The sequence below is a fragment of the Narcine bancroftii genome, chromosome 2, assembly GCF_036971445.1.
Source record: "Narcine bancroftii isolate sNarBan1 chromosome 2, sNarBan1.hap1, whole genome shotgun sequence".
Classification (NCBI taxonomy): domain Eukaryota; kingdom Metazoa; phylum Chordata; class Chondrichthyes; order Torpediniformes; family Narcinidae; genus Narcine; species Narcine bancroftii.
The window spans coordinates 375053734-375066375 of NC_091470.1; the positions used below are offsets into that span (position 1 = coordinate 375053734).

The 12642-nt window shown below is 44.1% G+C and overlaps 1 protein-coding gene and 1 pseudogene across 1 annotated transcript; both read left to right on the plus strand.

The window, feature by feature from the left end:
- Positions 1 to 3377: 3377 nt before the first annotated feature.
- On the plus strand, positions 3378 to 4921 carry LOC138755897 (oocyte zinc finger protein XlCOF6-like). Its single transcript, XM_069922698.1, has one exon. It carries the CDS (start codon positions 3378 to 3380, stop codon positions 4161 to 4163), a length of 786 nt encoding a protein of 261 aa, XP_069778799.1. The 3' UTR covers positions 4164 to 4921.
- Positions 4192 to 5506, plus strand: LOC138753144 (gastrula zinc finger protein XlCGF7.1-like; annotated as a pseudogene).
- The last annotated feature ends 7136 nt before the right edge of the window (positions 5507 to 12642 follow it).

Here is a 12642-nt window from a genome sequence, read left to right on the forward strand (position 1 = left end):
TGTAGCCTACAGGTTTAATACTAAACACAAAAGTAAATTTAAAAATGATAAGATGGCACCCTGGTGAATAGAACTCTCAACTTACAATTATGAGATCCTCTACAGACCGGGCAGGTTAAATGACCCCTCTGATGCATTGTCACGAGCTGCTGCCGGTGCTCAGCTTGAAGGACTAAAGGAAATCCATAGTAGACTGTGACACCCAGGGGTCACATGATTCTTCCACTATATATGGGCTAACAACCTTCCTTACTACCTTGAAGAAGTCATAAAACTGACTAGAAGCCACCCTATTTGCGCAGACTGCAAACCACAGTATTTTAAAGCTCCAGGGGCCACTCTCATCAAAGTGACCCAATCTTTTGAAAAGATCAGTTTAGATTTTAAAGGGTTGTTACCTTCTAACAACAAAAATGTGTTTTTCCTTACTGTAATCGATAAATATTCAAGGTTTCCCTTCTTGTTACCCTGCCCTGACGTCTCAATGACATCTGTCATTAAGGCACTTTGTTACAGAGTTCTGTGTTGTGTATTGGCCTATGTGTTGTATGTTAGAAAGTGACAGTTTGCCTTAGAGAGCCAAGGTGAAGGTGGACTGCTGAGAGAGTGGGAGACAGACTGAGCATGTGAAGAAAATGATCTAAAAATTTCTGGACTTAGATGATAAACCACCACTGAGTGGTGCTGTGGCGTGAAAGGAGGCCCAGAGCATGAGTCATGGTCTGGAGGACAGTTTAGAATGTTGGGCATTTTAAAAGGGATGAACATTCCGAAGGCAGCCGGAAGGATCCAGACCAAGCCAGTGGTTCCTCTCTCTGCAAGCAACACAAGAAGACAACTTCGAATTTTGTGCTCTCACTCTCTATGTCTCTCTCTCAAAGATCTTTTGGTTTCAGTTTACCAAACAAACTGAATTTTGTTTATGATCTTTGCTTCAGTTGAGATCGAAGTTTTGTGTGTTTTGTGTCTAAGTTTTTCTGTGGGCTGATTAGAAATATAATTTAGACTTTGATTATGTTATATTTAGGCTGGGGAATTTATTAGTTTTACACTGTAAAAGAAATTTTCATAGTAACCAGTGGGCATTGTTATAAAAGGGGGGAATTTTGAATTAAAGTTTGAAGGTGAATTTTTTGTTAATAAAGTCATTGTTCATCTTTACCCCTGTGTGCTATGCCTTCTTTGTGGTTGCTGGTTTGATCTTGTAACAACTTGACCAAATTTTCAGTATTTTTGGTTTTCCCAGTCTTTCATTATTGTACCATTAGTTTCGGCTAATGAAGTGCCAATTAATGAAGTAGACAAAGACAATGTAGTCAAACAATAATCATGACTTTTATTAGCCAAAACTAATGGTACAATAATGAAAGACAATGGGTGCATACACAGTTATACCAGAGGGGAGTGTTTTTAATAGTAGAGATATAATACACGGCCAATGTCAGTAAAGCAAGGCTTGGCAAAGAGGGAGACTGACAGCTCAGCAAAGATTCACCACAGGGGCCACAGATCTGGCTTCACAGCAGCCCCAGTGGAGGGGGCACAGAACCGGCTTCACAGCAGCCCCAGTGGAGGGGCCACGGACCTGGCTTCACTTCAGCCCCAGCGGAGGGGCCACGGACCTGGCTTCACTTCAGCCCCAGCGGAGGGGCTACGGACCCAGCTTCACTGCATCCCCAGTGGAGGGGCCACGGACTGACTAATGCTGCTGTTACCCCTGACAAGGGATCTCACCCCCAACAGGATGCCCCTGGTGTCCATGTGAGACAGCTACGATGGCAGGGAACTCCTGCCCCTCCCCCAATGAGTTGGCCCACTCTGTAGTGGGGAGCCCCTGTCCCTGCCTCCCCTGTGAGGGAGCCTGTCTGTACATTTTCCCCTCGGTCTGTCTGCCTGGTTCTGCTCAGAGCAGTGTCTGGGACACTTCTCCCTGATACCCCCACCTTTTTCCCCTGCCTTTCCCCTCATCCCCGACCCTCCCTCAATCCCGCCCCCCCCCCCCCGAATCTGACTGCTGCTCCCATCCGTGCATTGGGGGGACAGGGGCTGCAGCCAGGGTGGGGGGGAACAGGAGCTGGTGCTGGGGTGGAGGGTGCTATGGCTGGGGGAGAGGAAGAAGGGGGAAATAAAGGGGGAAGGGGGATAAAGGGGTGAAGGGGGCAGGGGAGCAAGGGGGGATAAAGGGGAAAAGGGGAGGGTAATAAGGGGGGATCAAGGAGCAGAGGGGAGGGGATCAAGGGGAGGAGGGGGGGTGAAGGTTGAGGGGGAGGTGATCAAGGTGGATCAATGGGCGGAGGGATCAAGGGGAGGGGATCGAGGGGAAGGGAATCAAGGGGCGAAGGTGAGGGGATCAAAGAGAGATCAGGGGGCGGAGGGGGAGGGTCCATTGGGACCGGGAACACGGGGCGGGTCCGGCTGCGGCGAGGGTCGGTTTGGGAAACATGGTCCAGAGTAGAGCAGGTTGCAGGACAATCACTCAATGTATCTCATGGCGATGTTTCTTACCCAGAAACCCTTTCGACGCAGAATATGCCCTATCACGGAGTGCGCAGTCGCGTGGGAAGTGACGTCACGACTCTATGATCTGCGCCAAAACTCCCATCGCTGGTCGCGAACCGAGTCCCAGAGCAAATCGAAGCGGAGCGCTGGGTCCCAGAGTGGATCGGAGCGGAGCGCTGAGTCCCGGATCGGAGCGCAGTGCCGAGTCCCGGAGTGGAGTGCTGGGTCCCGGAGTGGATCGGAGTGGAGTGCTGGGTCCCGGAGAGGATCGGAGCGCAGTGCTGAGTCCCGGATCGGAGCGCAGTGCCAAGTCCCGGAGTGGAGTGCTGGGACCCAGAGTGGATCGGAGTGCAGTGCTGAGTCCCGGATCGGAGCGCAGTGCCAAGTCCCGGAGTGGAGTGCTGGGTCCCGGAGTGGATCGGAGTGCAGTGCTGAGTCCCGGATCGGAGCGCAGTGCCAAGTCCCGGAGTGGAGTGCTGGGACCCAGAGTGGATCGGAGTGCAGTGCTGAGTCCCGGATCGGAGCGCAGTGCCAAGTCCCGGAGTGGAGTGCTGGGACCCAGAGTGGATCGGAGTGCAGTGCTGAGTCCCGGATCGGAGCGCAGTGCCAAGTCCCGGAGTGGAGTGCTGGGTCCCGGAGTGGATCGGAGTGCAGTGTTGGGTCCCGGAGAGGATCGGAGCGCAGTGCTGAGTCCCGGATCGGAGTGCTGGGTACCATAGTGGATCGGAGCGGAGTGTTGAGTCCCGGATCAGAGCGCAGTGCTGGGTCCCGGAGTGAAGCGCTGGATCCCAGAGTGGATCAGAGAAAAGTGCTGGGTCCCGGATCGGAGTGCATTGCATTGATTTATCCCCTGGTCACATCCTCTCGTCCCAACAGTGATGAACCCATTTCAGTGCTCCGTCTGTGGGAAGAACTTTAAATGGTCAAGTGAATTAACCAGACACCAGCGGGTCCACACTGGGGAGAGGCCCTTCACCTGCTCTGAGTGCGGCAAGGGTTTCACCCAGACCTCCCACCTGATGATCCACCAGAGGTTCCATACTGGAGAGAAGCCCTTTACCTGCCCCAAGTGCAGTAAGGGCTTCACTGAGTTGTCCAGCCTGCGGAGGCACCAGCGGGTCCACACTGGGGAGAGGCCCTTCACCTGCCCTGAGTGTGGCAAGGGTTTCACTGAATCATCCAATCTACTGAAACATCAGCGGGTCCACACTGGGGAAAAGCCGTTCGTCTGCCCTGAGTGTGGGAAGGCCTTCACCAGTTTGTTCCAGCTTGAGATACACCGGCGGGTCCACACCGGGGAGAGGCCCTTCACCTGCCCTGAGTGTGGCAAGGGCTTCACCCAGACCTCCAGCTTGCTGAGACACCAGTGGGTCCACACTGGCAACAGGCCCTTCACCTGCCCCGAGTGTGGCAAGGGTTTCACCCAGACCTCCGACCTGCTGACGCACCAACGGGTCCACACCGGGGAAAAGCCGTTCATCTGCCCCCAGTGTGAGAAGACCTTCACCGACAGGTCCAATCTTCGGAGACACCAGCGGGACCACACTGGGGAAAAGCCGTTCGCCTGCCTTGAGTGCAAGAAGGCTTTCACCAGATTGTCCAACCTTGAGATACACCGGCAGGTCCACACCAGGGAGAGGCCGTTGTTATGGACCATGGACTGACCTTTTAGACTGTGGGCTGTCATAAAGGATGGATTTCTCTGAAGAACTGTATAACATGGTGGGACAGCTCAGTGCTGACTCGCCAAGGTTGAGTTGTGCAGAGAGCAAGAGAGAGCGAGGGAGGAGGCATTGAGATAAGTGAGAGAGAAATGTATTAATTGCTTGGAACTTTAGAGAAAGGGGGAGAATTCAGATGTGAAGCAGAGTTCGGCTTGGAGCAGCCAAGAAGGAAACACAGAGAGTCCATATGCTCTGTGTTTGAGAATGGTCTCGCTGACCCCCTTTCTCAGGGGAAAGACTGAATTCAAATGTGACGCTCACAGGTCATAGAGATTTTGGAGAACTGTGTGAAATGCACATGCCTCATAAGTGAGGTGGTTAAAAACTATGCTTTGAGAAACAAGGGAAGGTATCTGAGAAAATCTGCAAAAGGATTCATAAACTTACTGCAACATTATCAGTCATTTCTCTCTCCAACGTTCAACGCCCTTTGTTATCAGTTAAAGAACTGAATGTGGGTATTGGACTTTGAGATTGAATCTTGTGCACTGATTTATGTGACTGACTGAACTGGGGGCCTTTGGGGATTTTTTTCCTTTTGAATATTTGGCCCAGACTGTAAATGGTCTGGGGTTTACATGCACATTGATTATAAATAGATGATATCTGTACATTTTCTGTAGATACGTATAGTGGGGTTAATTGTGTTAGACATTATATTGTTAATAGTCATTGATAAATATAGAGTTAAAATTTAAGCTTTTTGAATTGCATTTTCTGTTCTTGCTGGTTTGAGACAACACCATTCACCTGTCCCGAGTGTGCGAAGGCCCTTACCAACCAATCCAACCTGCTGAGCCACCAGTGGGTACACTCTGGGGAAAAGCCGTTCACCTGCCCCGAGTGTAAGAAGGCCTTCACCAGGTACTCCAACCTTGAGATACACCGGCAGGTCCACACTGGTAAGAGGCCCTTCACTTGCCCCGTGTGTCAAGGTCTTCACCCAAATCCCAAACTTGTAGGAGCACCAGCAGCTCCACACCAGTGAGAGGCCCTTCTCTTGCCCAGAGTGTGGCAAAGGCTTCACTCCCACCTCCCACCTGTGGAGGCACCTGCTGGCCCACACTGGTGAGAGGCCCTTCACCTGCCCCGAGTGTGGCAAGGGCTTCACCAAGTCATACAACCTGCTGACCCACCAGCTGGTCCACACCAGTGAGAGGCCCGTCATCTGCTTCAGCTGCGGCAAGAGCTTCACCTGGTTATCTGGCCTGTTGAAGCACAGTGGGTCCACGAATGAGCCAGATTCTGAAGCTGATCTGACTCCCACACCCCTATCATTCTAACCAAGGTCGGTCTGTGTCCACCAGCCCGTCCACATCCAGCTGATCTTAACAGCCATTGTAACTGCCCTGCATCTTCATGTACTTGCCACAGGCCAAATAAATGACCTGGATCTCGAAACGTCCGGGTGATGACTATTGAATAGCAAGGACTGGATTTGAGAATTAGTTAGGATTATTTGAATGGTCTTCCTGCTGCTGAACCACAGAACAGCACAAAAAAAGGTCATTTGGCCAAAAAATTATTCTGTGCAGTCACATAGACTGCAAGGCAACAGATAGCTTCTCTTCCCTTCTCTCCCTATTCTGGTGATGGAGGAGGCTCAGAGTTGGGAATTGGGAGCCTGTGTGTTTGGGGAGCAGAACCTGGGTAAGGGTCTGAAGGCCTTTGCTACAAGTAGGAATGGGTGTTTCGCATACAATTTATACAGTGTGGAAAGTTGGTAGCACCAACGTGTATAATTTATACAGCTTGGGGAAGTTGTTAGTTCTATTTCATACAAATTATATAACATGGTAAATTTGCAAAAGATATCATGTACAATTTACACGGCATGAGAAAGTTGATAGACTATTGCATACAATTTCTACAGTGTCCGAAAGTTGGTAGCTCTAATGCGTACAAGTTATACAGGAACGAAATGTTGGTAGCGCTATCACGTGCAAATTATACAATGTGGGAAAGTTGGTAGCTCTATCACATACAATTTATACAGTGTGGGAAAGTTGGTAGCACCACCATGTACAATTTATACAGTGTGGGAAAGTTGGTAGCTCTATCACATACAATTTATACAGTGTAGGAAAGTTGGTAGGTCTATCATGTACAATTTATGCAGTGTGGGAAAGATGGCTCCATCACGTACAATTTATACAGTGTGGGAAAGTTGGTAGTTCTATCGCCTACAATTTATACAGTGTGGGAAAGTTGGTAGGTCTATCACGTACAATTTATGCAGTGTGGGAAAGATGGCTCCATCACGTACAATTTATACAGTGTGGGAAAGTTGGTAGGTCTATCACGTACAATTTATGCAGTGTGGGAAAGATGGCTCCATCACGTACAATTTCTACAGTGTGGGAAAGTTGGTAGGTCTATCACGTACAATTTATGCAGTGTTGGAAAGATGGCTCCATCACGTACAATTTCTACAGTGTGGGAAAGTTGGTAGCTCTATCACATACAATTTCTACAGTGTGGGAAAGTTGGTAGCTCTTACACGTACAATTTATGCAGTGTTGGAAAGATGGCTCCATCACGTACAATTTCTACAGTGTGGGAAAGTTGGTAGGTCTATCACGTACAATTTATGCAGTGTTGGAAAGATGGCTCCATCACGTACAATTTCTACAGTGTGGGAAAGTTGGTAGCTCTATCACATACAATTTCTACAGTGTGGGAAAGTTGGTAGGTCTATCATGTACAATTTATGCAGTGTGGGAAAGATGGCTCCATCACGTACAATTTATACAGTGTGGGAAAGTTGGTAGTTCTATCGCATACAATTTATACAGTGTGGGAAAGTTGGTAGGTCTATCACGTACAATTTATGCAGTGTGGGAAAGATGGCTCCATCACTTACAATTTATACAGTGTGGGAAAGTTGGTAGGTCTATCACGTACAATTTATGCAGTGTTGGAAAGATGGCTCCATCACGTACAATTTCTACAGTGTGGGAAAGTTGGTAGCTCTATCACATACAATTTCTACAGTTTGGGAAAGTTGGTAGCTCTATCACGTACAATTTATGCAGTGTTGGAAAGATGGCTCCATCACGTACAATTTCTACAGTGTGGGAAAGTTGGTAGCTCTATCACATACAATTTATACAGTGTGGGAAAGTTGGTAGGTCTATCATGTACAATTTATACAGCGTAGGGAAAGTTGGTAGCTCTATCGCATACAATTTATACAGTGTGGGAAAGTTGGTAGCTCTATCGTACAATTTATTGAGTGTGGGAAATTTGGTAGCTCTATCACGTACAATTGATACAGTGTGGGAAAGTTGGTAGCTCTATCACGTACAAATTATACAGTATGGGAAAGTTAGTAGCTCAATCATGTACAATTTATACAGTGTGTGAAAGTTGGTAGCTCTATCACGTACAATTTATACAGTGTGGAAAAGTTTGTAGTCCAATCATGTACAATTTATACAGTGTGGGAAAGTTGGTAGCTCTATCACGTACAATTTATACAGTATGGGAAAGTTGGTAGCTCAATCAGGTACAATTTATACAGTGTGGGAAAGTTGGTAGCTCTATCACGTACAATTTATACAGTGTAGGAAAGTTGGTACCTCAATCACATACAATTTATACAATGTGGGAAAGTTGGTAGCTCTATCACGTACAAATTATACAGTGTTGGAAATTTGGTGGCTATATCACGTACAATTTATACAGAGTGGGAAAATTGGTAGCTCTATCACGTACAATTTATACAGTGTGGGAAAGTTGGTAGCTCTATGTCGTACAATTTATACATTGTAGGAAAGTTGGTAGCTCTATCACATACAATTTATGCAGTGTGGGAAAGTTGGTAGCTCTATCACGTACAATTGATACAGTGTGGGAAAGTTGGTAGCTCTCTCTCGTACAATTTATACATTGTGGGAAAGTTGGTAGCTCTATCACGTACAATTTATGAAGTTTGGGAAAGTTGGTAGCTCTATCACATCCAATTTATACAGTGTGGGAAAGTTGGTAGCTCTATCACGTACAAATTATACAGTGTGGGAAAGTTGGAAGCTCTATCAAGTACAATTTATATAGTGTGGGGAAGTTGGTAGCTCTATCAAGTACAATTTATAGAGTGTGGGAAAGTTGGTACCTCTATCACGTACAATTGATACAGTGTGGGAAAGTTGATAGCTCATTCACATACAAATTATACAGTGTGGGAAAGTTGATAGCTCTATCACGTACAAATTATACAGTGTTGGAAAGTTGGTAGCTCTATGACGTACAATTTATAGAGAGTGGGAAAATTGGTAGCTCTATCACGTACAATTTATACAGTGTGGGAATGTTGGTAGCTCTATCTCGTACAATTTATACATTGTAGGAAAGTTGGTAGCTCTAGCACATACAATTTATGCAGTGTGGGAAAGTTGGTAGCTCTATCACGTACAATTGATACAGTGTGGGAAAGTTGGTAGCTCTCTCTCGTACCATTTATACATTGTGGGAAAGTTGGTAGCTCTATCACGTACAATTTATGAAGTGTGGGAAATTTGGTAGCTCCATCACGTAAAATTTATACAGTGTGGGAAAGTTGATAGCTCTATCACGTACAATTTATACAGTGTGGGAAAGTTGGTACCTCTATCACGTACAATTTATACAGTATGGGAAAGTTGGTAGCTCAATCACATACAATTTATACAGTGTGGGAAAGTTGGTAGCTCTATCACATACAATATATACAGTGTGGGAAAGTTGGTAGCTCTATCACGTACAAATTATACAGTGTTGGAATGTTTGTAGCTCTATCACGTACAATTTATACAGTGTGGGAAAGTTGGTTGCTCTATGACGTACAATTTATACAGTGTGGGAAAGTTGGTAGATCGATCACATACAATTTATACAGTGTGGGAAAGTTAGTAGCTCTATCACGTACAATTTATACAGTGTGGGGTGGTTGGTAGCTCTATCAAGTACAATTTATACAGTGTGGGAAAGTTGGTAGCTCTATCACGTACAAATTATACAGTGTTGGAAAGTTGGTAGCTCTATCACGAACAATTTATACAGTATGGGAAAGTAGGTAGCTCAATCACGTATAATTTATACAGTGTGGCAAAGTTGGTAGCTCTATCACATACAATTTATACAGTGTGGAAAAGTTGGTGGTCCGATCATGTACAATTTATACAGTGTGGGAAAGTTGGTAGCTCTATCACGTACAATTTATACAGTGTGGGAAAGTTGGTACCTCTATCACGTACAATTTATACAGTATGGGAAAGTTGATAGCTCAATCACATACAATTTATACAATGTGGGAAAGTTGGTAGCTCTATCACGTACAAATTATACAGTGTTGGAAATTTGGTGGCTCTATCACGTACAATTTATACAGAGTGGGAAAACTGGTAGCTCTATCACGTACAATTTATACAGTGTGGGAATGTTGGTAGCTCTATGTCGTACAATTAATACATTGTAGGAAAGTTGGTAGCTCTATCACATACAATTTATGCAGTGTGGGAAAGTTGGTAGCTCTATCACGTACAATTGATACAGTGTGGGAAAGTTGGTAGCTCTCTCTCGTACAATTTATACATTGTGGGAAAGTTGGTAGCTCTATCACGTACAATTTATGAAGTGTGGGAAAGTTGGTAGCTCTATCACATGCAATTTATACAGTGTGGGAAAGTTGGTAGCTCTATCACGTACAAATTATACAGTGTGGGAAAATTGGAAGCTCTATCAAGTACAATTTATACAGTGTGGGGAAGTTGGTAGCTCTATCAAGTACAATTTATACAGTGTGGGAAAGTTGGTACCTCTATCACATACAATTGATACAGTGTGGGAAAGTTGATAGCTCAATCACATACAATTTATACAATGTGGGAAAGTTGATAGCTCTATCACGTATAATTTATACAGTGTGGAAAAGTTGGTAGTCCAATCATGTACAATTTATACAGTGTGGGAAAGTTGGTAGCTCTATCACGTACAATTTATAGAGTGTGGGAAAGTTGGTAGTTCTATGTCGTACAATTTATACATTGTAGGAAAGTTGGTAGCTCTATCACATACAATTTATGCAGTGTGGGAAAGTTGGTAGCTCTATCACGTACAATTGATACAGTGTGGGAAAGTTGGTAGCTCTCTCTCGTACAATTAATAAATTGTGGGAAAGTGGGTAGCTTTATCACGTACAATTTATGAAGTGTGGGAAAGTTGATAGCTCCATCACGTAAAATTTATACAGTGTAGGAAAGTTGGTACCTCTATCACGTACAATTTATACAGTGTGTGAAAGTTGGTAGTTCAATCACATACAATTTATACAGTGTGGGAAAGTTGGTAGCTCTATCACATGCAATTTATACAGTGTGGGAAAGTTGGTAGCTCTATCACGTACAAATTATACTTTGTGGGAAAGTTGGTAGCTCTATCAACTACAATTTATACAGTGTGGGGATGTTGGTAGCTCTATCAAGTACAATTTATATAGTGTGGGAAAGTTGGTACCTCTATCACGTACAATTGATACAGTGTTGGAAAGTTGATAGCTCAATCACATACAATTTATACAGTGTGGGAAAGTTGATAGCTCTATCACGTACAAATTATACAGTGTTGGAAAGTTGGTAGCTCTATCACGTACAATTTATACAGAGTGGGAAAATTGGTAGTTCTATCACGTACAATTTATACAGTGTGGGAAAGTTGGTAGCTCTATCTCGTACAATTTATACATTGTAGGAAAGTTGGTAGCTCTATCACATACAATTTATGCATTGTGGGAAAGTTGGTAGCTCTATCACGTACAATTGATACAGTGTGGGAAAGTTGGTAGCTCTCTCTCGTACCATTTATACATTGTGGGAAAGTTGGTAGTTCTATCACGTACAATTTATGAAGTGTGGGAAATTTGGTAGTTCCATCACGTAAAATTTATACAGTGTGGGAAAGTTGATAGCTCTATCACGTACAATATATACAGTGTTGGAAATTTGGTACCTCTATCACGTAAAATTTATACAGTATGGGAAAGTTGGTAGCTCAATCACATACAATTTATACAGTGTGGGAAAGTTGGTAGCTCTATCACATACAATATATACAGTGTGGGAATATTGGTAGCTCTATCACGTACAAATTATACAGTGTTGGAATGTTTGTAGCTCTATCACGTACAATTTATACAGTGTAGGAAAGTTGGTTGCTCTATCACGTACAATTTATACAGTGTGGGAAAGTTGGTAGATCGATCACATACAATTTATACAGTGTGGGAAAGTTAGTAGCTCTATCACGTACAATTTATACAGTGTGGGGTAGTTGGTAGCTCTATCAATTACAATTTATACAGAGTGGGAAAGTTGCTAGCTCTATCACGTACAATTTAAAAAGTGTGGGAAAGATGGTAGCTCTATCAAGTAGAATTGATACAGTGTGGGAAAGTTGGTAGCTCTATCACGTAAAATTTATGCAGTGTGGGAAGGTTGGTAGCTCTATCACGTACAATTAATACAGTGTGGGAAAGTTGGTAGCTCTATCGTACAATTTATTGAGTGTGGGAAATTTGGTAGCTCTATCACGTACAATTGATACAGTGTGGGAAAGTTGGTAGCTCTATCACGTACAAATTATACAGTATGGGAAAGTTGGTAGCTCAATCATGTACAATTTATACAGTGTGTGAAAGTTGGTAGCTCTATCACGTACAATTTATACAGTGTGGAAAAGTTTGTAGTCCAATCATGTACAATTTATACAGTGTGGGAAAGTTGGTAGCTCTATCACGTACAATTTATACAGTATGGGAAGGTTGGTAGCTCAATCAGGTACAATTTATACAGTGTGGGAAAGTTGGTAGCTCTATCACGTACAATTTATACAGTGTAGGAAAGTTGGTACCTCTATCACGTACAATTTATACAGTATGGGAAAGTTGGTAGCTCAATCACGTACAATTTATACAGTGTGGGAAAGTTGGTACCTCTATCATGTACAATTTATGCAGTATGCGAAAGTTGGTAGCTCAATCACCAACAATTTCTACAGTGTGGGAAAGTTGGTAGCTCTATCATGTACAAATTATACAGTGTTGGAAAGTTGGTAGCTCTATCACGTACAATTTATACAGTATGGGAAAGTTGGTAGCTCAATCACGTACAATTTATACAGTGTGGCAAAGTTGGTAGCTCTATCACGTACAATTTATACAGTGTGGAAAAGTTGGTAGTCCAATCATGTACAATTTATACAGTGTGGGAAAGTTGGTAGCTCTATCACGTACAATTTATACAGTGTGGAAAAGTTGGTAACTCTATCACGTACAATTTATACAGTATGGGAAAGTTGATAGCTCAATCACATACAATTTATACAGTGTGGGAAAGTTGTTAGCTCTATCACGTACAAATTATACAGTGTTGGAAATTTGGTACCG